This window comes from Bubalus bubalis, chromosome 11 (assembly GCF_019923935.1).
Source record: "Bubalus bubalis isolate 160015118507 breed Murrah chromosome 11, NDDB_SH_1, whole genome shotgun sequence".
NCBI lineage: Eukaryota > Metazoa > Chordata > Mammalia > Artiodactyla > Bovidae > Bubalus > Bubalus bubalis.
This window is the reverse complement of record NC_059167.1, coordinates 41,082,937-41,109,680: the sequence shown is the minus strand read 5'-3', so window position 1 is coordinate 41,109,680 and position 26,744 is coordinate 41,082,937. Positions and strand designations below refer to the sequence as shown.

The window sequence follows — 26,744 nt, the reverse complement described above, 5'->3', positions numbered from 1 at the left end:
TCCCATGGACAGAGGACACTAGTATGCTACAGTCCATGGGGTTCCAAAGAGTCAGACATGACTGAGCAACTTCAATTTCCTTTCCAATTTCCTTTAAGGAGAAGGCAATGGCACCCCATTCCAGTACTCTTGCCTGGAAAATCCCATGGATGGAGGAGCCTGGTAGGCTGCAGCCCATGGGGTCGCTAAGAGTTGGACACAACTGAGCGACTTCACTTTTCACTTTCATGCATTGGAGAAGGAAATGGCAACCCACTCCAGTGTTCTTGCCTGGAGAATCCCAGGACGGGGAGCCTGGTGGGCTGCTGTCTATGGGGTCGCACAGAGTCGGACACGACTGAAGCGACTTAGCAGCAGCAGCAGCAGCAGATGAGTAACTATCGGTTTTTTAAAAAAAATGCAGTAATGGGGCAAGGTGGTGATGGATGAATAAACAAAAGTAAGAAGTAGTCCAGGATGTTGTAGAAATCATTCAGATCAAACTTGAAACACGAAAAAAGTCTTACTCATGCACTCAGATTAAAAATTCATCCCATCATGTGGAAAGGGCTTATGCAATTTTTTGATAAGCCCTTTTTTTTTTTACCTTCCTCCCTTTTCCTTTTTTTTTCCCTCCCTTTATAGAACTAAATATGTCTGGCTCTTTGATTTTATTGCCAGACTAAAGTTAGCCCATAGTGATCTGGCAACTACATACTCAAAGGGAGGGAAACATTATGGTAAGTAGTTACACACCTCATTATCTAAATCTGTGTGAACTGGGTTATCATACATCCCTGTTTGCTTGGGGATAGTCTCAGTGTTTACATCTGTTATTTGTGTGTACTTATTAATATCTCTCCCTTTTACTCTCAGGTTTCTGGTTTGGATGATGGGTTTTTATGGCCATACATTTTTATAAATGATATGCATTTATTTCAAATACCAGTCTGTATAGAGTCAGTAATGATATTAACTCTAAACAGAACCATTGTCTGGTTTTCTTCCTCCTGAAAGTTCCTCTCTAAGGTCCTTCATTATGTTCTTGTCGTCATCAGTGTTTTGTACCTTTATTGATTTAAATCTATAGTATCTCTTCCATGTCTATTTCCATAAGTACTTGGTGCCACTCTTACATATAGAGTTCAGATTAAGATATTGAATAAATGACTTTGCATTATGGTTGAAAACATAATTAGCGGAGCCCTTTGTGGACCTGGTAAAATTCCTGGGTGGTTGTTACTGTTTTCAGGGATAAAACAGTGATATGGAAGATAAAAAGGAAAGAAAAGAGATTAGGGTATTGAGTATAAAACAAGAAATTTTCAAAAAATAATTTTGTTTGGATTTGTATTTGTTGTTAGGCATGGTAACTAGGTATTGTTTTGTGCTAGCTTACCTTATTTTGCTATAAAATTCAAGTAAAGATTTACATTAAAATTTTTCATTTTAATAAAATACTAAATCCTAAGCAAATTTATTTTTATTTCAATTTTGTATATTATAACCTTTATTTATTACTGTATATGAATTGCATTATATACAGAGTATAAAATGATGAGAGTAATACTTATATGATGTGCTATTTTAAAATCATTAATGTTTTTAACCAAGTTACTTGTCACTTCATAGGCTATGAGAAATTTCAAACCTGTATACTGAAATGGAACCTGTTTATACTGACAGGTAATTCTATAATTTTTCTTTTACAGGTCATGTAATGTTTGCAGAAATAAAAATGGAGAATGGAAAGTCAAAAGGCTGTGGAACGGTCAGATTTGACTCCCCAGAATCAGCTGAAAAAGCCTGCAGAATAATGAATGGCATAAAAATCAGTGGCAGAGAAATTGATGTTCGCTTGGATCGTAATGCATAATTTGAAACCACGGTTGGAACATTCTTACATCTGTTTTGCTGAATCTCCTAGTAAACATCATTTTTTAAAAGTAATACTGTCTGCTTACAAAAAGTTGTAAAAATGAACTTCTAAAACTCCCACCAGTTTTTTAACAGTATAGTGTTAAATATACTGTGTGATTTTTGTTAATCTCAAGTTTGGGTTTTTAAGACAGCAAGTCTGGTCATTCAGTTTAAATGAATGGTTATACTATTTTTAATGAAGTAAGCCATTTTCTTGTTATTTTCAGTTCTGCATAGTGGGATTTGTTTGCTAAAAGTGTCCCCAGCTTTTATCAACTTATTGTAAGGTAAAGCATAGATGGTTTTTTCCAAAACTTCTGTTTAATATATGTAATTGTCCTTGAAAAGAAAGGGCTCAGACAAATTAAGATATGATTTTGATTGGCTTTAAATTACTTTTGTTGGTGATAAAAAACTACTGTAAGTAAGTTTTAGATTCTGAAGTTCAGAATATTTTTTATTTGAGTTAAATGAAGAAATGGAGGTTTTCTTCTCTGCCCTTCCCCATCATTCACATTTTCCACATAACACTGTTAACGTTAATCACCACAGCCCCTTATTTTATTGTTTCCAATAATTCCAAGTTCATATAGAACTGATAATGTTGTAAGCCCCAGGTACAGTAACAGACAGACTACTCCCAACTTTCTGTCTAGTTTCCAGCCATTGAGGTGAACTGCTAAGAAAAGGAAAACAATTGAAATGTTGAGAAAGATGGTTATGTAAGTTAGTCCTCTACTGTTCACTTCTACAGGAGCAGATGGATTTATAAATGCAGTTTTAATAAACCATGGAACACCTAGGCATAGCATATCAAAGACATTGGATCCCACGATGTTAGACATAGCCATATCTCCTTTGCCTGCAAAAAAAAGCATGTTGTTAAATGTGCATACCAATACTGTATTTTATTAATAAGCTTCATAAGAAAAAACACTGGATACTTTTTCTGTTTGTTTTGGAAAATTGTATTAGAGCAAAAGTCTTACTGAATTTGTATTTTTAAATTTTAGGGGGTTAGTATTTAAAGTCTTAACATTTATTTATCTAATAATAATTATCCTTATTTATTAAACCATTTTTCAATAAGGTATATAGATTACTTGTTGCTTTTCATTCTAACATGGTTAATTACGATTTAATTCACATTTCAGGTGAATATTATTTAGGGGATTAGATTTAGTGAAATTAATTAAACAGTAAATGCTTCCTCTTGAGTTCTTTTTTCTTCAAAGTATGTTACTGAGGAAATATTTTAAAGGTATCTTTGCTCAGTGTATTTCAGTCAGGCTTTTAAGAATGGGCACTGCAGCTTGAGGGACCCAGTTCTTACCTTTTCTTGCAACCAACACACTTGCGATCGTGTCTGGTATGCTTGTTCCTGCTGCTAATAAAGTAAGGCCCATTACTGTATCTGGAATTTCTAATGTTTCCCCTGTAACAAACATAGATATTATATATTACAAATCTTATAGATTCACTAACTGTTCTCTGCAGATATTTCTTTCCTGAAAAAGAAAATAGACATATTTAGATTTCAGAACCAATATGTACTTAGATTTTAGGTAGCAAAATATTTGAATAATATTGGTGAATTGGTAACCAAGGTAGCACAGATTTTTCATGATAGATGGTGATATTTAATACACAAAATTCTACCAAGGAATAATTTACCTATGTGGTATGCTTATAGAAGTTTTGGATGTCCACTGTTATTAAGGCTGTTGCTTAAAATATGCCAATAAGATTGGTCATTTTCTCTTCACCTTTTTAAAAACATTTCCTAAAAAGGTCAGATTTAAGCATATTATAGCTATTTTTAGGCTGTAAATGTGTTAACATGGTATGCATTTTTAAAGTTCTACTTTAGTGATATACCTTAGTTTAGGTGTTTCCTTTGGGAAATCATAAATCTGAGGAAAACAGAATAGGCTTCTACTTGAGTCTTTCTAACTTTGTGGTCCCGCTTTAAAACCTCTGTTAAATCTGATGGCAGTTCATCATTTTTCATAAATGTATCCATTTTGGGAAACAGAACTAGAATGTAACTGCTCTTTATATTGTAATTGAAAACTTGCTTTACAATTCTTTTTTTTTCTTCTTAAAATGTTAATTAAAAAAACTTCAAGTAGCATATTTATTGCATGCTTCTATATTGCTAATGGAACTGTAATTGGTTGTTAATTTGTTACTGGTTTGCCAGAGTTCATATGTACATAAATAACACTAACATTTATCATCTTGGGGACTGTTCTGTGATCTAGTACTTGATTTTGTTCTTTTCTTGTTTTCCTAACATCAAATGTGACCTGGCTGAGAACCTTTATGGAGAGCTTTAATATGCAGGCTTGGATTTTTCCATATTACTCATAAAAAAAGAAATATTCCTAGAATAGCATACTATTCTAAGTCATATATTAATTTGAGAAAAGTCAGAGGTCAGGAAACTTTTTTTTGAAAGGGTGAGATAGTAATTTTTTTAGGTTTTGTAGGCTATACAATCTCTGTTGCAGTTCTTCAGCTCTGCCAGTGTAATGTGAAAGCATTCATGGATAATATATAATTGGATGGGCTTGACTGTTCAGTAAAACTTAACTCGCAAAAACAGGAGACTTAGTGTTTGGGTACACAGGTGGTGGTTTTCTCACCTCTGATTAAGTCCATTCAGGTTAACCTTTTTGGGAGAAATTCCTGATTATTATTTTTTTTTTGTACATTGTTTATATTCAGTTTTTCCTTCTGAACTACGAGTTCTTTGGGACTAGAGCTGATTATGGCCAGGTAGTAGTAGTTAAATCTTAATCATGAAAGTAGTAGAAACTAAAATGAGACTTTATTTTATACCCTTTTAATTCATTTTGTAGTACATTTATATTGCCATATTAAAAAACAAAATGTAATCCAGTTAAACAGTGAATACCCATTGTTTTCTCAAAACACTGGCACCTTGCTATATGTTAAACTATGGGATGGCATTCAGTATAAAGACTATCTTGTGGACCCATGCAATGTGATTTAATTATTAGCAAAATAGAAATTCTGTGAATTTGATATCGTTTATAACATGTTCCTTTGACTTGTACCCCTGGGCTGTGTAATAGTGACCATATAGCTTGACATGTGGTATACACCTCACAAAACCTGAGTGAGCTTGTTGGTATATTAATATTTAATCTTTTTGTAAATAGCACTAATCTTTATTTTTAGTCTTTGCTGAAAAACAAATTTTCTCTTTAACTAGATTATACTTAGTGAATATATGCTGTTCTTATATACAACTGATTATTTTTAAATTGTGCTCTTAAGATATTATACATACCAGTTATTGTGACCATCCAAACCAGGATATATGTAAATGCAGATATCCACAGTGCTGACATAAAAAATGTTATCACAAAATACTTTCTCCAAAACTTTCTTCTACAATCTGGTGTGGTTAGAAAAAGTAGTATAATAATGGGAAGGGATAGTACCCAAAAAATTCTTTTTAAGTCGGCTTCAGGCATGTTGAAAACACTTGGCGGATCTGTTAAGGAAAAATTAAATGATTTTGAGTTTTCTCAAATGGCCAATTAAGTTAGAAATGTCCATTTAAGAAGCTATATTGAAATAAATTAGCTGTATCAGTTTTTAAGAGGCTATTTAAAACATTTGAATATCTCATTACTGATATTGCTGGCAAAAAGAAGCTAATTGAGACTTCAGGGCTGACTATAAAATGTGATATTCAGCATTTCTTGATTTGGGGTCTTAAATCCATCAGAGTGTTTAGGCTCATTCACTAAGTGTGTTAGAAACATAAATGTTTCTGAAGTATCAGTTCAACATCTCTTGATTTTCTACAATGTGGATGGTTTTTAGTAACTTTTGCTTATGGGATTAACCTGGTGTCTTCCCTTAGCAACCCCAGTTGTCTCCACTTCCCAGTATTGATGATACCTCTAGCCTGCCCTATGTATCACAAAATGTATACTTAGGGAGTAAAAGATAGCTATAGCATAATCTTTTTATTAAGTTGAATATTTCTGATTCTCAGGTGATTTTACGGGGCTTATTTCATCATTTTCTTTCATTAATTTACTAAATAAAATTCACCACAATTCTTAGAACCTTAAGAAAATTGGAAGTAGTATTGAATCTACAGTGTAACTTATAAAACTTGAGTGTTTTTTAAATTCAATTTGTTCTATGAACTTGGTGGAAGAAGTCAATAATAATATATTAGATAAAAAGGAGACTTCACTTTAGATTGTTTAAAATTTGTATGGCACCTATAAGATATTGGGTTGGCCAAAAAGTTTGGTCGGTTTTTTCCATACCATCTTATGGAAAAAATTGAACAAACTTTTTGGCCAGTCCAATGTTTTGCCCATATATTAGGTCACATTACCACTAATACTAGTAAAATAACTCATAATTTTTTTTTTTTGCCACATTGCAGCAAATGGGCCAGAAAGTAACAGATATAATTTTATTGTAATAAAAAAAATGTTTGGACTGTTTTTTTTAGTTTCTTGTTATAAAATTTAACTTAGAAATGTGTACTTCTTGTACCTGAAAGACTAGAAACTATAATCTTTGTAAGAAGGGGGAAATTCATGTTTTAATTTTTTCAGATAATAACTTACTAAGTTCCCTGTCTAATGTACTAAATAAAATGCAGAATCTGTTTCTTAAAACCACTTTATTAAAAAAAAAAAGCCTAAATTTTTATTTCTGGCTGTAGCTGAATTTGACTTCCTATATACTAAACATGTTAGTTGCTCAGTCGTGTCCGACTCTTTGCGATCTCATGGACTGTAGCCCTGACAGGCTCCTCTGTCCATGGGATTCTCCAGGCAAGAATACTGCAGTGGGTAGGTTATTCTTTTCCCCAGGGGATCTTGGAGGAGGGCATGGAAACCCACTGCAGTATTTTTGCCTGGAGAATCCCATGGGCAGAGGAGTCTGGTGGGCTACAGTCCATCAAGTCTCATAGAGTCAGACATGACTGAAGCGACTTAGCATACATACTATAAACATTTATTTACATGTTTTACTACTGCTTCACATGTTTAAAATTCAGCTGTCTCCTTCCTACTTTTTCTTCACACCAGCTCTTCTTCCTAAATTCCTAGATTTGTAAGTGGTATTCTCATTTTACTTTGTCATGATCAAAAGCCTCAGAATTATCTCTGCTCCCATGTAGCCCTTCAGTTGCCTGGTCTTGGTGATGCTTCCTCTGCATTGTCTCACATCTGTTTTCTTGTATTCCCACTGCCTTCACCTTGTCTAAGCATCTGTTAAACACATCAGTTGGTCTAGCAGCATGTCTTTTATCTCATATTTCAGTTCTGATAATTTCTCTGCAAACCTGCAAACGCTATTCTAGCATTTAAGACTCTGTCGTATTCCTTCCTATCCACCTTTCTTCTGCTTCCATTCTGCACTTTCAGTCCTCCAGTTATGTTAGTACTTGACAAGCCTTTTTCCCATGTTATTTCTTTGTCAGTCCATGGAATGCTTTTTACTCTTAGCTCTGCATCATTTACTTATGACATATGAAGTCTGATAAAACTTTAGTAGCTATTACCGTAAATCAAGTTGTTAAAATCTTACTATTCTACAAGGCTTAGTTTGTCTCTGTGATAATCTTTCCTATCTGACCATCCTCATCAAACTTTTTTTACCATCTGTCCCATTTAGGAACTATGTTTATACTTTATTTCTTTCTCTTTACAGTATTTAAATGTTCATATTTTAGCTATTTTGTGTTTTTTTTTCTGAAATATTGGAAACTTCTTTAAGGATAGGTCTGCCTCTTGATCATCTCTAAATTCGCATAGTATTTTTAAAATGGTAAGTATATAGTACTTGCTGAATTGAAATGAAATTAAGTTTTGCTAGTAACAGACTTAACAGTGGTCATGATGGGGTTATTACCTTCACAAACCTGACTAAGACCATGTAAACTTAAAGAAAGTTGGGAGTAGCCAGAATCTTCATGAAATATTCCACTGTCAGTTCTTGATTGCCTACGGATGAATGGTTGATCCTCATCTTCCCATCCCATCAGTGGCTGTTGTTCACTTCTCTCTTCTATTGCTTTGACAAGACAGGTACAGCAAGGACTGCATTTCTTTATAATATATTGGTTAATTTTAATGTCAAAACACAGCACCACAACATATAATCCGTATATCAAAAGCAGTAAAGTTCCTTCATACCTATAAATTAGAGAAATTTGTGTGGTTTTCAATTTAAAGTGAAAGTTATTTTACAGTTAGTAGTTTTGGGGGCAGTATCTGCTTAACTTTCTAATGAAACAATAGAACAGAAGTATTCTAGATACATTTTGATTTTATAGATGTGTCCAGATTTGGTTACAACATTATTAAAGACTTACTGATTGATGAAAGTCGACACTGTCCTTTTTGTATTTTAAAAACAAGGATTATAAACTCATTCTTAATTTGTAGAATCCTTCAAAATAGCAAGCATAGAAAGTTCTTTGAAAATGTGTGTGAGTCACTTAGTCGTGTCCGAATCTTTTTCCTTTAAATGTACCAGTCTCTCAAATCATGCAGGAAACAAAAGGTCCAGTTACTAACCATTGTTAGGATAACACCAGCTTTTATAACTGCCCATGTATTTACCTTGATTGAGATCTTCATTTCTCCATAAGCCTTCAAGTTACTGTCTAGTGTCCCTTCATTTCACCTTGCACACCTTCCTTGAGTGTTACTTGCAAGGAACATCTAGTGGTAAGGAGCTCCCTCAATTTTTGTTTAGCTTGACATCTCTTAATTCCACCCTCACTTTTGAAGGACCGTTTTGCCAGATATGGGACTCAGTTGACTTTTTTTTTTTCATTTAGCACTTTGAATGTATCTGCCCACTGCCTTCTGGCCTTTGGAAGTTAAATCTGTTTATAATCTTATTGAGGTCCCTTGTATGAGATGATTCACTTCTCTCTTGCTGCTTTCAAGGTTCTCTTTGTTTTTGAAAGTTTGACTATAGTGTGTCTCAGTGTGGGTATGAGTTCATCTTACCTGAAGTCTACTGAGCTTCTTGGATATTTGTATTCATGAAGTGAAGTGAAAGTGTAGGCCGCTCAGTCCTGTACAACTCTTTCCAACCCCACGGACAGTAGCCCACTAGGCCCCTCTGTCCATGGGATTCTCTGGGCAAGGATACTGGAGTGGATTGCCATTCCCTTCTCCAGGGGATCTTCCCAACCCAGGGATCGAACCTGAGTCTCCAGCACTACAGGCAGATTCTTTACCCTCTGAGCCACCTTGGAAGCCCTATTTGAAAATAATAGTAATTACAGATTTTCAAAATGAAAGTGAAACTAATGAATAGTGATGGGGCTTCTCCACTTCAGTTCATTGAAAAAACATAATAATTACAAGAATATAGTATCCCTTCATTTCAGTTGTTCTGGTATAGGAATTCTGTGCTAAATCAGAATATGTTAGACTGACTGAAGCTTTTCAATTTGCTATACTGAGATTTTTTGATGATTTTAATGTAAATGAGTTTGGCTTGCACCGTTTTCCTATACTCTGGTTTGCTATTTAGAGAATTTTGATTATCTGATATCATCACATTTGAACCTTGCATTTACCTTTTATTTTATAGCTAGTGAATCACTGCTACAGCTTGAAAGCACAGAGTTCTTGATTTCTCTAATGAAAGGAGCATTAGCTTGGATACTCCCACAGTCATTGTCCCCTGGCAGACAACTGCTAAGTCCCAGAAGTACTTCTGTTGTAACCAACAGTCTTTCTTTGGGAGACAGACTAGATGTCAGGAAGATTCACTTTGAAAATTTACTCCCTGCTAGGTCTGAAGTTTCTTGATAGCAGGTATTAGAGCAGCATTGCCAAATGGCACCCTTCTAGTATTCCAGAGGGGTGCCATTGACCTCCACCATCAGGCAATGTACAGTCTGTGTGTCTATGTTTGACATTTATTCATCTGTTAAGACTCATCTCATAGTGATCAATACCTAACAAATACCTGGTACGTGTTAGCTGAAAAAGTGACTGTTTCCATTTTCTTAGAACGACAAGGCATGGGGAGATTATAAATAAAACAAATAGTTTTTAGTCTTGAAACCTAAAACATTTTTAATATTTAGAGGAAGAGGGCTATAGTTCTCCTACTAAATGAACATCAGGGAAAAAGTTGGAGGAATTTAAAGGGACTTTGTTTCTTTGTTATCTTTAATTGTGTGATCATGGCAACTTCTAACTGAGGAAAGGTAAACAACCCAATAGAGGAAAAAGCCACCTGTTGGGGCTTTAACAAACATCAAAAATTTGGAAGCTTTCTGAGAAGGTAGTCAGTAGGGAAAAAGAAGGATGGTAACATCTGCTGGTTAGACAAAAAGGAAGACTGATTTGACTGAAAAATTGCAAAGGGAGAACAACCCCACCAGCAATTGTGATGACGAGGTTAGCTCAGAGATCTCCAGGAAAAATGTATGAAAAGGGTAGATAATTAAGAAGTGAAAGAAATAACATTTCTGAAAAAAAGTTACTACACTAGAATTTTATAAAAGTACTATCTGTCATTGTTTTACGTAAGAGTAATGATCTTTTCAAGCTTACCAGTAAACTTGGTTGTCAAATATTATGGCAAGAAGTGCTGCTACACTGATAGCATATGCCGCACAGTCTCTGAATAGGGGCCAACATGATAGCGTTGAAACCTGTAAAAATAATTAATGTTTCCATTACACTGTTACTTCTTTAAGTACTTGCTTAGTGTAATACTAAACTTATTTGTATATTTGTAGTTAAACATTGTTATCTTTTACATATTGCTTTTAGAGAAAGGAATTTTAAGAAAAATTGTGTTTCTAAACCTAGTCTGATTTTCATAAATTTGACCAAGAGGTATTTGTGGGTTAACTTAAAATTGAATACATGTTGTTTTTCTACTGATTAATAAACTTAATTGAACACATTCCTAGTGCCTTGTTTGTTCCAGACTATAAACAGTTCTTTTGTTTTTGTCTTTTTTTTTATAAATTTATTTTTTAATTGAAGGATAATTGCTTTACAGAATTTTGTTCTTTTCTGTCAAACTTGGTCAAATTCTGTTATTTTCTGTTATTTCTGTGGATGAACCTAGAGCCTATTATACAGAGTGAAGTAAACCAGAAAGAGATAAATATCGTATACTAACGTGTATATACAGAATCTAGAAAAATGGTACTGAAGAGCAGGGAAGCAATGGAGAAACAGACATGGAAAATAGACTTACGGACATGGGGAGACGGGTGGAGAGGGTGAGATGTATGGAGAAAGTAACATGGAAACATTACCATATGTAAAATAGATAGCCAATGGGAATTTGCTGTATGTCTCAGGAAACTCAAACAGGGGCTCTGTATCAACCTAGAGGGGTGGGATGGGAAGGGAGATGGGAGGGAGGTTCAAAAGGCAGGGGATATATGTATACCTGTGGCTGATTCATGTTGTGGTTTGACAATAAGCAGTTCTTATAATTTGTCAAGACAATATATTTTGTTGAATAAAGTTTTCTTACGTACCACATTAGATAGTAAGCCACAGGCTGCACAGATACCAAGGAGGTTATAGATTGCGGATCCAAGAATGGTGCTAATGCCAATATCGCCCTTTGTGATAAATACACCTATGAGCCAGATAGTAGCTAAGTTAGTGTTGACTTGGAGAAGATCAAATAACACCAATTAAGCAAAAAAAAAATATAAGGAGCGGTATTTACCTAGGAAAGCAGTAACTAATTCAGGAGCTGAACTACCGGCTGCCATAAAAGTTGCACCTGCAACATCCTGGGACAGTCCTAAGGCTGAAGACAAATGAAATTATATTAAGCCTGGTAAAGTGACAAATGGGAGAGCATGTTCTCATAACTAAATAGATACCAAAGCTACATTTTCATAGAAAGCCATTGATACTAACTTCAACTGGAAAACAGCCAACAGAGGCAGCCTTCTAGGCATTATTTACCCTATATCAGAAAGTTAAAATTAGAATGAAAATTCAGTTTCCAAGCCATTGATCAATGTTTATTGTTTAGTATATTATTGATTTTTGACAGTCTTCCCAGACCCTCAAACTCTGGTGTGCTTGGTTGAGTCCCTGTCACCTGTAGTCAGTATTTCCTTATTCTTACCTGTGGGACCATTACCTGTTGCTCACTCTCCAGTCCACCTCAAGTTCTACTTCTCTACTGAGATATCTGCCTTTGACATTACTGATTTCTTTCTTTGTTGGTGGCATAGCAGGTTGAATTTTATAAATATAGCTACAATATTTCTGCCCACATGGTTTTCCAGAACCTGTCCATTCCCTGTCAAACAAACTAAAACAAAAAACAAGGTGGAGTTTATGTATTTTGAGCCTAGATGAGCCTTTGTGACTGCTGAAAGTATGACAGAACCACATGCCTGAAGCTAGGACATAAAAGGTGAAAAAGCTTTCTAACGGTTCTTTCTCTCGGGACATTTGCATCAGAGCCCTAAGCTACCACATAAAATCCCTGGCTGCCATATAGGAAAGACCTTGTGAAGAGCCCACATAGAGATGCCTGAGGAAGCCCTGCTGTTTCAGCCCCTCAGTTTTGAATCCTCCCGTCCCAGCACCAGACATGCGAAGGAGGGAGCTTTCAGATAATTATAGTCCTTTTTCTGAATATCACTGCATGAAAGACCTCAAGCAAGAACCATCCAGCTGAGGCCAGTAAACCCTTAAAGCTATGAGAAGTCTGAAATGATTGTTCTTTTAAGCCCCTAGTTTTGGGGTGATTTCATAGGAAGCCATTGATAACTGGAACACCTGACTATTATTTATCTATTTGTTGTATTTATTGACCACCTACTGTACCAGATGCTTTTTTTTATGTGATAGGAATGTGGCAGTCACAAAACAGACAAACATTTCTCTTCTGGAATTTAATTTCAGTGAGAGCAAACAGACAAGAAAAAAATATGTATTGTGTTAGAAGGAGCAAAAGTCAGGTGTGAAGTTGCTCAGTCATGTCCAACTCTTTGTGATCCCATGGACTATAGCCTACCAGGTTCCTCTGTCCATGGGATTTTCCAGGCAAGAATTCTGGAGTGGGTTGCCATTTCCTCCTCCAGGAGATCTTCCCGACCCGGGGATTGAACCCGGGTCTCCTGCATTGTAGGCAGATGCTTTACCATCTGAGCCACCAGGGAAGCTCAAAAATCAGGAAGGCGGATTTTTAAATAAAATTTCATGAAGGAAAGATTGTAATTTTAGATTGGGTAACCAGACAGGACTTCACCAAGATGCTAACAAAGTGAGGGAGTAGCCACACATAGACCTGGGAGTAATATAGGCAGATGGAGTGCGTGCAAAGGTTTTGAGGTAGACGCTAGCCTATGTGTTCAAGAAACAGAGAAAGGCCAGAGTGTCTGGAATGAAGTGTGTGAAGGAGAGCTGTAGATGATGAAGTCAAAGGTGAGAGATGGCCAGATCATATAAAGCCTTGGGGATCCTAGCAAGCACTTGGGCTTTTATTGTGAAAAATGTGAGAAGTGCTTGGAAAGATGGGCTTCCCTGGTAGCTCAGCCAGTAAGAATCAGCCTGCAAGGCAGGAAACCCCGGTTCAATTCCTGGGACAGGAAGATCTGCTGGAGAAGGGATAGGCTACCCACTCCAGTATTTTTGGGCTTCCTTGGTGGCTCAGCTGTTAAAGAATCTGCTTGCAGTTCAGGAGACCTGGGTTGGGAAGATCTGAGTTTGATCCCTGGGTTGGGAAGATCTCCTGGAGAAGGGAATGGCTACCCACTCGAGTATTTTGGCCTGGAGAATTCCATGGACTGTATAGTCCATGGGGTCACAAAGAGTTGGACACGACTGAGTGACTTTCACTTTCAGAAAGACATCTAGTGTTGCTTGCTGGTGATACCAGCCATGGTCATCTTTTTTATCCTCATGAGGCTATCTGGTCTCAGTGGTCCAACCAGCTCTAGTCAGAACTGTTTTGCTACCTGTTATGCCTCCATTGGGAAAAATCCTCTCAGGATGGAGTTAACCAAATGCAAGTTCTCCATCCTATTTGCCTTTGGTCATGTTGCTTGATGAACACTACTTGTGGTGGCTAATGAGGGACAGAAGTAATAATTTATGTAAGTTACATTTCATAACATTTCTTTAACTGGTTAGAGTGATTTTCATATATATATAGTATTTATACTTTTACTACAACTCGGATACATAGTAGGTCCAGTTGGTCTTAAAACTTAGAAAAGATGAAGCATATTGTTCTATTAACTTCTTAAAAATTTTATCTATGAATTAAATAATATCATATTCATTGCATACAATTCACTTTCATATACATAATTTAATCATCTCAGCTATTCTCGGAAATGAGTGTTAGTTGCTCATTTGTGTCCTACTCTTTGTGGCCCCATGGACTGTAGGCTTCTCTGTCCATGAAATTCTCCAGGCAAGAATACTGGAGTGGGCATCCATTCCCTTCCCCAGGGGATCTTCTCGACTCGGCTCAAACCCAGGTCTCCTGCATTGCAGGCGGATTCTTTACCATCTGAGCCACCGGGGAAGTTCTTAGATATGAGTTGTGGTATTTCCATTTCACATATAAAAAAAGCAGATAACCAGAAGGTTAAGTAACTTAAAGTTACATGGAAAGTAAGGGTCTTAAATGTGAGGAGTTTGGGTGTAAACACCAAGTCTATTGATTCTAAACATGAAACATGAAAGTGAAAGTCACTCAGTCGTGTCCCACTTTTTGTGACCCATGGACTATACAGTACATGGAATTCTCCAGGCCAGGATACTGGAGTGGGTAGCCCTTCCCTTCGCCAGGGGATCTTCCCAACCCAGGGATGGAACCCAGGTCTCCCACGTTGCAGGCGGATTCTTTACCAGCTGAACTATACCTAAGTCCAGTGCAGTTTCTTTTTCACCACAGAAACTCAGTATCAGAAAGGCACTGAGGCAATTGTAGGATGGGAGGTGGTTGAGTCATTTTCTTCCCTTCCTCGTGGCACTGGTATATAACTTGGCCCATTGTATTCTTTTCTAGGGGGAAAAATAGCTAGTGAGAGTTAGTAATAATTCAGAAGTGTTCTAGCATATTCCAGAGAATGTATAAATTTAGTGATATTACCATGAATTCTTGAATGAAATCAGGGTTAACTAATACATGGAGGAAATTGAAAAAAGAACAAAATATCTTAAACTGTCTAAACTTGGGGCAGCTGAAGAGTGATTGGCTGATCTTCGTCTAATGCTGGCTGAAGAATGCTTCATTAGAAAAATTCAATCTGGAGAGAGAAAAAGTGATCCATCTGGCTATTGCAAGGTAAGAAAATAAGTGACCCTCCTGAACACTTTCTTTCTCAAAAGGCAATAACAATAAAGCTTGTTGCTATTCACTGGGCTCTATTCGAGTTATGAAAAGAAGAGCTCTCTATAAATGGATGTATAAAACTTCAAAGATATTTTAACAAATTATATCTTAAGGTTCTAAGCATATTTTGTAGAATGGTTTATACCTTTGAACTTTAGAATCGACTGGCTTTGTCTTCACTGACCTTTGGGTAGCATTTCTCTCTGTTATAGTTTATTATTAAAGATAAATTGTTCTGTTCTCCCCCCACCCCAGAGCTATTATTTTTTCCCTCTCTATTACTCTAAAGGACTAATCATATTTCCTTGAGGATATAGTAGAAATGTTCAAGGTGAGTTTTCTTTATAGGTTTAGATATTACATTGATTATATAAAGTGCAACTTGTATGATAATGAACTGATTACTGATTACAGACTTTTTCTTAAGTGTGTTCTCTTCTCTGATACCATGCTGCAAAGTTTATAACCATCTTTGCAAATCTTTTTCTGGAAATATAATATAGAAAAAGAGTTTTAAACTAAAATGGAAACCTGGCTTCTGGCCCTGCCAGTACCTTAATGTGAGAATTTAGATAAGTCATTCAGACAAGGCTTGTATTTTGGCATCTGTAAGAGGGTTGGAATATACAAATCTTTAAGGTATCTTCTAATTTTTATCAATTTAAAAAAGTATAAAATATGAATTCTATGCCTTACACCTCTGGACCACCTCTTATTGTTAGATAAATTCCTTTTATAATTAAAACCCCTATGTTAACTGAAAATTTAGAAGATAGAGGAGAAAACAGATGGGAGGGAGCATCATTTATACTTTTATCATTGTATTTTAACTGCTGCTACCTTTTTTTAAATATAGTTTCAGTTCTTTTCACATGTCCATTTAACAGAGTTACAAGACTAGGCTATAAGCAATTTGGTGTCTTCTGGCACAATTTTATAAAGTCCTCAGTGATAGCAAATTTTTATGCTTCGTGAATGGATTTGAGTTTTGGAAGCAATTAAAAGTCATTCAGACCCAATTCTAGTGACTATGGTGGGTAGTCATGCTGAGTAATTCTACTTAGGGTTCAAAATGAAGTATGACAGCAAACCAGTGTTTTTTATGATTTGCAAAATTGGTTCTGACATTAATTTCACATATATTTCTAGAAATATTTTGAGTAAAGTCAGCATCACTGGAATAAATGCCTCGCCTCTCCATGCACAATTGCATCTATATGCTCTGTGATGCTTCTAATAGTAAATAAAAACATTTTGAGTACTTTATAGTTATCATCTCATATCTTGTCTGAGCCATACCGGAACAAATTCTGAAGCCCTGTATAATGTTTTGAAAAGCCCGATTCCACTGGAAAAGGATGCCCCCATGCCCTAATCTAACAGCTATAATATGAATTAGTTTCCACTTGCTGTAAGTCAATCATATAAAGACACATGCAAGGCTTTTTGTCTCCAAACCTCACAATTACCTGAGTTTTGTTTCCATAATTTGCTCAAGGTCACATAGGTAGTAGTTGCAGAGATGGGATGGGCACTTAGATCTTTTTGAGCTGAAAAAGCTGCTCTTTCTGTTATCCATGTAGGTAAGTGAAGAGATTTAATACATAGCTTTATTATTATTATTGCCTGTCTCTACAGTAGCATTTTGGTAATATCCAGACCACTTGACATTTATTTATCTCTGTGTACCTAAGGTAGATTTAGATGCAATCCAAAGTAACCACAATGTATTTATTTATATTTTAAATTCAGATTAGTTTAGATCAGAGGAAAAAGAAAAGCAAAGAGGATGAAAATGCTCTTAAGAGGAGAGCCTGTGTGGCTGGGAGGAAGCACTCTTCTTAGATTCTTTGTTCTTGGGGAAGGCTTTGCCTCTGTAAATTTCATAAGGATTAAGAATCAAACAATCCCCTGAAACTGTCGGCTATCCAAATGCCATACTCACAGAATTATTTGACTCCCTTTCAATTTTATCAATTTAGAATCAATTCTACCTGGAATTAAAACTTGTATTTCTTTCTTATTGTCTGTTTCTGAAACATAAAATAGAACATGGACAAATATTAGTTCAAAGCAGAATGAATAAAAAGAATTTTTTATAAAAAAGTAAATATTTTATATAAGTATGTTTCCCAAAACCTTGTTAAGATCATTTTCACTTAAGACATGTTATACTTCAAAGGATCAACATGGTGGAGGGATTAGAGTGTCAACTGAATAGCATATTAGTGTAACATTTAAGGCGAAAAGTTTCATAACTAGCTCATTGTGGACTTTAGGCGGTATCAAGTGACAGACCAATCACTAGGGGTTCTCAGTTTTCTCTGTAGTTAGCCTCAGAAAAGTTAAAGAAAGGTACTCTAAACAGTGATTAAATAACTCTGGGAGATCCCCATTACATATTAAAATGATATGTAAAGGATTTGTTTTGGCTTTCTGCTGAACTCCTGTGTTTCTAAAAATGAACTGCTTATAAAGATGAGAGGTAATCGTCCTACTATGGGCTGTAAATTAATATAGTTTCTATTATATACAAATGTGTTCAAAGAATCATCTTTAGCCTCTTTTCCTTTAGAACTTAAATGGATAAAAGAGAAGATAAGATTAAAGGAAGGTGGTATAGCAACAGCATTTTCTCATATTGGATCTACTTGGTTAAGATGACAACAAATTGTCTCAGGATTTGTGTGTGCTTGCTTTCCTAGTGTTGAGATGCGAAGGAGAGGTTGTATGACTTTAATGATCATGAGTAGAGCAAGAAAGAGAAAGATCCTTAGTGGAAGCCTCAAGTGGTAGTGGTTCGAGGTAATTGACAGACCAATGTATATAGAACCAATGTGTATAGCTACAGACAGAGAAAGCACTCATGTGTCTAAGCTGGGCCTGACCAGAATATCAGCCAGAGGCTCTGTCCTCCACCACCTCCAACATATCCCCTGCACAGAGACTGCAGTCCCAGCCTCTTCTAGAGTTCACCATGCTGAAGCCCCTTGTGCTAATAAGCAAATGAACCACTGTCAGTGATTGGAAGAGTGGATCATGGGACGATGGGGCTGGGGTGGGCCAGGGGCCGGCCGATTCAACCATTGTATCCTAGATTGGAACTCAGACATGTACTCCACAGAATGTCATTGAATCAAACATGATGGTTTGGTTCCACAGTACGATGCTATAATTTCATGTACATTGTAAACAAAATGCTTAGTTCTCGTATTAATTATTGTGGGTAACCATTTATAACATTAATTTACAACCCCCAGTAGGTTGCTGAAATTCTTAACTGATGTTTTAAAGTGACTCAGTAGATTCTCATTATTTTGTAGTATACTTCCTCTGTAGTTACAATGACTATTTGATATATTTTTTAACCAAAATTTTTGGTGCCCTTGGGTGGAAAATACCTTTTAAAATTATGTAAATAGAACAGTTCTTCTGAAACAACCATATTATGACAGCTAATCTCAAATAAGGATGTGTAAAATTATATTATATAGCAATTGAAAACATTCTTGGGTTTTGACATTAAAGAAACCAGGGCTCTCCTGTGTACTGGCTCTGTGTGTGTGTGTGTGTGTGTGTATGTGTTCAGTCATGTCCAACTCTCTGTGACCCCATGAACTGTAACCCACCAGGCTCCTCTGTCTATAGAATTTTCCAGGCAGGAATACTGGAATGGGTTGCCATTTCCTCCTCCAGGGGATCTTCCTGATTCAGGGATTAAACCTGCATCTCTTGTGTCTCTTGCATTGGCAGGCAGATTCTTTACCACTGTGCCACCTGGGAAGCCCTGTGTAGTCTTGAGAACTTATATATTCTTTCAGCCCCAGTTTTTTCATTAGTAAAACCAATCTAATAGTCCCTACTTTGTAGGGTTTTTTGAAGAGCTAAAACCTTATATATTTAATTTAGAACCATGTTTGGTCTTCTATAATTGTTTATGAAAAATAACTATAATAAATACATAAGTAGTTAATAACATTCCAGTACAATGTATAATGTTCAGTAAATTATTTTGAGGATAATATTAATACTTATTAGTTGGGTGGGACTGTTATAACTCATGCTCATCAAAGAACTATGGAGAAATGTAAAGCATTTACAGACTTCCTGAAGCTAGTTTCTGTGGACGTAAACAAATTCCAGAGAACCTGTTTTTTATTGCTGATGTCCTAATTTGGACAAGACCATGCTAAGACCTTGAAAAGAGAAATGACAGAGTTAATTTATAGGCATTTAAAAATGAATCAAGCTAGCACTATTTCTATTTCATTTTGTTGCCAGTATTTTCAATACTCAAGACAGGGATCAATTCTTAGCAGCTGAAGATGGGCAGTGGCATAGGCATCCATCAGTCACACATCCATAATGGTGTTATATTTCAGAGCAAAAGGCAATTCACTTGAGAAATGCATGTTTGCTGATGATGTTCAAGGTAATCCCACAAGTGGCATGGTGGAAGTCATTATTATAGATGTTTCATGAAGTTACTTAAGATTATTTTGAAGTATCAATCTAAATTTTAATGTGGTAGTTTCTTCTGCAGGGCTAGAAAAGTTATTTATTTATTTACCACTCCCAAGACAGGTTTTTATTAAAAAAAAAAATTCTTGATGGGTTCATTCTTTCAGTCAAGAAAGCAAAAAAAGGAGATGGGGATTTATTATTTTCCAGAAAAAGAAAGATTCTAAGTAGAGAGATAGTACCTTGAATTTTAAATTTCTTAGTTTTATATAATTAATATGATTTAGTTTTTCTAATGAAAAGTGTGGTATTGGCACAAACATGAATAGATCATTAGAGTATAGAGTTGAGGGTATAGGTAATGGATCAACTTTTGATAAAACAGCAATGTATCCTATAACAAAACAAATTCTTAGTGGAAAAAATAAAAATATTCAACATAAATAAATAAATGTTAAGAAAAGAAAAAACTATCAGTAGAAGAGAAGATGAAATTTTTTCCAACCTAGAGATAAAAGGTTTTTCTAGGTATAAAACCAAAAGAAGAATCATAAAGGAAAATATTTATAAATTTACCTATGTACACTTCAATGCAATAAACACACAAAATACAAAACCAAACAAACCATAAAAAGCATATGATAGGAAAATTATGTTAGAAATTTATATTAGAAAAAATCTTGGAAATCAATAAGTAAAAGACAAATTACTCCCCTAATTAGAACATGGGCAAAAAAAACACAAGAACAAAACCACAAATTTCAGTACCTATATAAAATGTTTAACATCACAAATAATAAGATAATGCAAATTTTATAAAATAAACTTCTATTTTAAAGCAATTAACAAAGACATTTAAAATGATATTATTCATGGTTTTCTGGAATGGAAGCTACCACACATTGTGGAGGTTTTTGCTGGCACACCTTTTGTAAAATGTTTTTGGCAATGTATAAAATAAAGCTTAAAGTATGCATAGCTCTGCGTCTTTGTCAGGAAATGGTCAGCGCAGTTTGAAGAGATTTGATACAAGTATGAGCATTATGTAGGACAAAAAATTTTAAAATCAAATGTCTAATAAAACTAATAATTTAAAAAATTGTGATAAATGTCTACTGAGGGCCCATTCTGTACAAAAACCAGTGTTAGGTGCTGAAATCATTTACAAAAGCAGGAAGTATTGTGCTACCATTAAAAATCAAGCTTTTGAAGGCTATTTAATAATATGGGGAAATGTTCACAATAAAATAGTATCTTAGGAAAAAGAAACAGTCTCAGACTGTATGTGTAGCAATATCTAAAAGACTAAAAGGAAATATACCAAATGACAACTGTGGGGATCTCTGGGGGATAGTAATGTAGGAAAGCTTATGCTTTTTCTTCTATTTTTCTTGCATTTCATCAATCTAAGTAAAATATGATGTTAATTTCTATTAAAGAAATGTCCATGTCAAATATAATATCAAAGTAAAACTGTGTATATAAATTAAATAATAATTATACTAAACTTACACTGACCTGTTCTATAAATATTTTGAATTAGAGAAATAAGTGTTGAGTGACTCCACTGTTGCCACATCCTGTTTTAAGTCCTAAGGTTATTGCTGTACTGCACTAACAAGAGAGAAAAGAGAGAAAATGACTTGCATTTCAGCAGGGGTTGGGGAAGGGGCCATGGGAAAAGGGGAAAAAGGAGAGTCCACGTTCATGCTCTTTCCCTCTGTGAAGAAATGCTAGCAGTGTGTGTGTCTGGCGGTGGGGAGGGGGCATGCTATTTCTGTGCAATCCTGGGAGTATGCAGTGGGAAATCTAATCCTGAACTTCGACCTTCTCTGACGTGAGCCTGCTCAACCAGTTAAACTAATTAAACAGGAGATAGAGCCTGGAAATGCAGGCACTTTTGCTTAGTTACCATAATACATCACTGGTATCCTGATTTTAGGGACCAGTGCACCTATGTAAGGTCTATGCTCAGAATGCTGGGTGATACACATGATTCACGAAACAGAACTAAAGGGCTTGGCAGATCTTATTTCCCAGAAACCAATAACTGAGCTTAATTTTTGATTACCTAATCCCTGAGGTCACTTTACATGAGATGCAGGACTTATTTATATATTCTTTGGTTCATTAACATGAATTAGTTTCCTTTCCCTCCTGATAGGAGACTGTAAAGGAAGAGGTAGAAGGGTGGTCCTTAAAGGCATTTGTTTATCATCTACTATTTCTAAAAAGTTATAGAGATTTCAGAGTAAAAATTAAAAAAAAAATTGAAGTATTTGATGGCAAGTATTAGGAGCCCAGTGTATTAGGAGTATACACCAAGTGCATGTGTATAAAATTTGAAACAGTTTACTAACAGCTAGACAATACAGCAGACAAACTGGCAGTTTTTAGATGTAGTCCGTATGATTGTTGCTTTATACCCATTAAAGATGCCCTGCTGCACATGAGCTACCAAGAAAAACCACAGTCAGGCCAGTTCCTCATGGTACAGGATGCTACAACACAGATGTTAGTGTCCTGCAGCCAGGTAAGATGGGCAGGATTGTTACTGAGCTTCTCCAAACACAGGCATATATGTGTGTGGCATCACTATTCTGGGAAGTTATAGCGGAGATTTCCAGCTACTTACAGTCACTGATGATTTCCAAGGATGGTAGGAAGTACTCATTGCAGACAATTGACACAGCCATGAACATGTAAAGGATAATCAGGAAGTAGATTATGATGCCTCCATCTGCACGTTCCTGTTTCGTGAAAAACCCCTCAGGAAACTCCGATGATGGGGATATAACACACTGGGTGCTATTTCCTGGTAAGGAAAAGGAGGTGAAAATCTGAAGGATATTGAAGTCACGCATTCCAAGCCCACAAAGAGAAATTCCTTAAGAAAATAGTAAGTGTGGGGTTTCTGGGTGGAATTTTAAGAACTCTGGTGAAAATGTATAAATCTCTTTTGACTATGATATAATTATAGATCCTTAAAAATATTAGTCTTTGGGACCCAAAAGAGGTGTTTTAATAAAATAAAATAAAGATAGTGGATGAATTTAAAAGAAGAAATAATGAAATCAGTTTTCCTTGTCTACTTCAACTCTAAAAGGGAATTCTGAACCCCTTTTCCTCCTAAATTAGAAACTATATATCTGAAGATAAAAATTTCTAATATCCGTGCAATCTCATTTTCCCATTTCAGAGCCCAAGTTGTCCACAAATCTCAAGGCTCACAGAGAATCATTAATTGTTGCAGAGAGAATTTCTAGGATGAAAGATTCCTTTTTCCGTGATGAAGTCTCCATCAATAACATCTGAAGGACTGAAAGTGTTTGATATCCTACCAAATGCTAAAATAATCTAAATGCCCAGTCGTGTCTGACTCTTTGCGACTGCATGGACTATAGCCCGCCAGGCTCTTCTGTCCAAGGAATTTTTCAGGCAAGAATATTGGAGTGGGTTGACATTTCCTACTTCAGGGGATCTTTCCGACCCAGGGATCAAATCAAATTTGCGTCTCTGGAGTCTACCACTGCACCACCTGGGAAGCCCCACCAAATGCTAAAAATCAGAGCAAATACAGTGGCAAGCACAAGCAAAAGTAAGTCAAGTAAGAATTCCCCTCTCTTTGTTTATTTGTATGTGGCGGCAGCAGCAGGGGTGGCTGACCCCAGTGTCCACCTACCTGTAGCCCTTGGGAGACGCTGGGCCAGGGAGGCCCCTGGGGGAGGCAAGTGCGCAGTAGCCCAGAGGAGGCCGAGGAGCAGGGCCCGTCTTGCCCACCGTGGGCCCCCTTTGATCTGCATGCCAGTAGCAATGTTTCTGCAGCTTGCAGCCTTGGGAAGGGAGAAAAGGAGGATTAAGCTGGATCATGTGAGGAATCTCCTTCCTGCCCCATTCCCTGCCCGGGGCACATCACAGCAAGGCCAGCGCATGAGGGAGGGTGACTGGAGTCAGTCAAGCTACTCTGATCAGCAGCCGTAAGCCTCAGAGAGGCTGGAAGAGATGGTGAGGAGGGGGACAGTCCCCTGGCCCATGGTCCCTGAGGGCAGATCGAGGCAGCTCGTTCTTTGCGCACTGATTTTATTCTTTGTCTTCATAGTGGCTTTGCTTTTTTTTTTTTTTTAATTGAGGATAATTGCTTTACAGTATTGTGCCGGTTTCTGCCATACACCAAGGCAAATCAGTCATAATTCTATATATATATATCCCTTCCCTGTGGAGCCTCCTTCCCCACTTCTAACCCACCCTCTAGGTCCTCACAGAGCTCCAGGCTGGGCTCCCTGTGTTATACAGTAGCTTCCCACTAGCTATCTATTTTGCATATGATAGTGTATGTATGGCAATGCTACTTTCTCAGTTTGTCCCACCCTCTCCTTCCTGCTCTGTGTCCACAGGTCTGCTCCACGTCTGTGCCTTCACTCCTGCTGTGGGCTTTCTCCAGATTTCTAAGGACCTGAGTTTACAAGTGCTTCCACCTCTCTCTCCAGCCCTTCTAGAAGTTGTTGGAGCTGGTGTCTATGGGTTCTTTGGCTAAGTTTGTACCCTTTTATATTGCTGTTTTGGGACCTCTCATTCTCTCTCCAGTTAGGGCTCCACGCAGGGAGGTCATGAAGGAGGCTCCTACAATAATCTACTGGAGAAATGATGGTGACTTGAACCAGAGCAACAACAGTGGGGGAGCAGAGAAGTGGGCAGCTTCAAGAACTAGTAAGAGCCATAGTGAATGAAGGCTATTTGATCATTGATTAGCTATGCTCTCTGCCAGAGGTTTGAAAATGCAAACTGGACACGCCAGTGAGTGTTCAAATATAAACTACTATCCTTCCTACTCAAGCATTTACTGGGCTTGTTGGAATGTTAAGAACTTCTGGCAGTGTGGTAACATGTAGCAAACAGCACAGGCTCTGGAGCAAGACCTCTTGCTTTGAATCCTAGCATTGCTACTTACTAGCTATAAGACTTGGGCACGCTATTTAACCTCTGTGCTCTTCTGTTCCATTCTCTGTAAAACAGGAAGGTTATAGTACCCTCTATTTGGGTTGTGTGAGGATTACATAAATGAATGCATGTAATCTGCTTAGAACAGCCTCTGCCCCATGGTCAATGTTACCTAGCTATCTATTATCTATCATGTTCAGTTCAGTTCAGTCACTCAGTCGTGTCAGACTCTTTGCAACCCTATGGACTGCAGCACGCCAGGCTTCCCTGTCCTTCACCAACTGTTGGAGCTTGCTCCAACTCATGTCCATTGAGTCGGTGATGCCATCCAACCATGTTTATCCTCTGTCATCCCTTTCTCCTCCTGCCTTCATTGTTTCCCAGCATCGGGGTCTTTTCCAATGAATCAGTTCTTTGCATCGGGTGTATTATTATTGCTATTTTATTACTTTTGATTAAGATAGAAGCTTCTTGGCCCTAAGAATTTTTTAGTTTTGCAACTCTTGTGGTTCCTTTGCTTTGCAGAAAAAAAGCATAAAAACTGTTCTATTTGCTTAGTTTTAAATTTAGAAACTGGGTTTTTCTGGTGGAAAGGAGTAAGTTGCTTCCGATGTTTGTGATCTTGATTTGGTGAAAATTCTCAAACACCCGCTTTGTTTTGTTGGGAATTGTTACCCATTATAAACCTCTTGGAAACCATCATTTCCAGGAACGGACTACCCAGATGTGTGGTGTGGTTGTGAGGCTGGGATAATGAGTCACCAAAGTGTAGCCCAGGAACAGAGCAGATTCCCAGCAAGCAGAGTTCTGCTGCTGACACCTGCAGGAGGTGGCGCCCTGGACCACTGGCCTGTGGTCTCAATGCCAGCAGTGCTGACCCCCTGGGAAGAGACCACTTAACTTTGTGTGCACGGCAGTGTCTCACGAACCTTTCCTCTCCGAAATGCAGTAGTTTAACTAATTAATAAAACTAAACATTATAAACAGACAAAACAGGAAAACGCAAACCCAGGGTGAATACTTACACAATGTATATTGTTAATCCAGGAAACAGAGCAAATATCTGAAGATATAAGCCAATGACTATGAAACAAGTCCAGTGGAATCTTGTACAGAGTAGGTACTTAATAAACATTTGTTGATTGATTAGATTGTAATAAGTCTTGAAAACACATTCCCAGAACACACATATACTTGTTCTGAACAAACTATCTGATAAAGCATAGTTTTACCAAGAAAAGAGAATTTAGGAGGCTAATTAGATTTACTTCTTACATTTATTCTTCGTTTTGCAAAAGAATGTTTAAAGCTTTCTATTGTCAAATAAAACATATAAAAAGCCACATAAAACAAATGTATAGTTTATTATTATATTATTATTGTTGTTATTTTATTTTTATAAGATGGACTCCCTCATAAACTCCCCAGGTCAAGAAATAGAAGTTTAACAGACACCCCAGCAATCCTTTCATGAGCTTCAGTCCCAACTTATCCTTTTCCCTGAGAGTAACCAGGTTCCTGACTTATATAGTAGTCACCTCCTTGTGGGTGTATTTTTTAACAGTTTATCACTCATCCCTAATTGGGTGCATTCTTAGGATACTGCAGCTTAGCCTTGAAAGAAGTCTTTTAAGTCTCCTTTAGTTTATAGGTTTCCTCTCTTTTTTTTCTTCTCCTTATGGATTATCTGTTAGAAAACCCCCGGGCATTTGATCTGTAGAGTTTCTCACAGTCCTGATTTTATCGATTGTGTCCTATGGTATAGCTCAATAGATGCGCCCATTTTCTATATTTTTGTTGATTGACAGCTGGATGCAGAACTTGGTTAGACTCAGTTCTACCTGAGAATTGCTGCTGCTGCTGCTAAGTCACTTCAGTCATGTCCGACTCTGTGCGACCCCATAAATGGCAGCCCACCAGGGTCCCCCATCCCTGGGAGTTAGTCAAGACGAACTCTGCTTGCTTAGAATCTGCTCTGCTACTGGGCTACGCTTTGGCATCACTAAGGTGGTGGTGAGGTCTTTCCTTATAGAGCACACAATGTCTGCTTCTCTCTTTGGTAA

The 26,744-nt window shown here is 36.8% G+C and overlaps 2 protein-coding genes and 1 non-coding gene across 6 annotated transcripts in view; 1 reads left to right on the top strand and 2 right to left on the bottom strand.

The window, feature by feature from the left end:
- MYEF2 (myelin expression factor 2) overlaps positions 1 to 4,140 on the top strand; it is a 33,369-nt gene extending 29,229 nt beyond the window's left edge. For 3 of the 4 annotated variants that reach the window (XM_006077831.4, XM_006077833.4, XM_006077832.4), the window contains one exon: positions 1,692 to 4,140. In XM_006077831.4, the coding sequence (XP_006077893.1) occupies positions 1,692 to 1,855 (164 nt within the window). In that variant the 3' untranslated portion in view covers positions 1,856 to 4,140. The remainder of the gene's footprint in view (positions 1 to 1,691) is intronic. The other variant, XM_006077834.4, reaches the window with a different exon arrangement.
- Positions 2,376 to 23,641, bottom strand: SLC24A5 (solute carrier family 24 member 5). The gene is made up of 9 exons (XM_044924982.2): positions 23,426 to 23,641; positions 22,379 to 22,558; positions 11,641 to 11,724; positions 11,444 to 11,547; positions 10,497 to 10,597; positions 7,822 to 8,105; positions 5,219 to 5,425; positions 3,233 to 3,334; positions 2,376 to 2,761 (listed from the first exon to the last, which is right to left on the bottom strand). The coding sequence occupies exons 1-9, from the start codon at positions 23,544 to 23,546 to the stop codon at positions 2,439 to 2,441; spliced, it is 1,506 nt and encodes a 501-aa protein (XP_044780917.1). The 5' UTR covers positions 23,547 to 23,641; the 3' UTR covers positions 2,376 to 2,438.
- On the bottom strand, positions 13,025 to 13,096 carry TRNAC-ACA. The gene has a single exon. It is a non-coding gene; the product is annotated as a tRNA-Cys (tRNA).
- Positions 23,642 to 26,744: the final 3,103 nt, after the last annotated feature.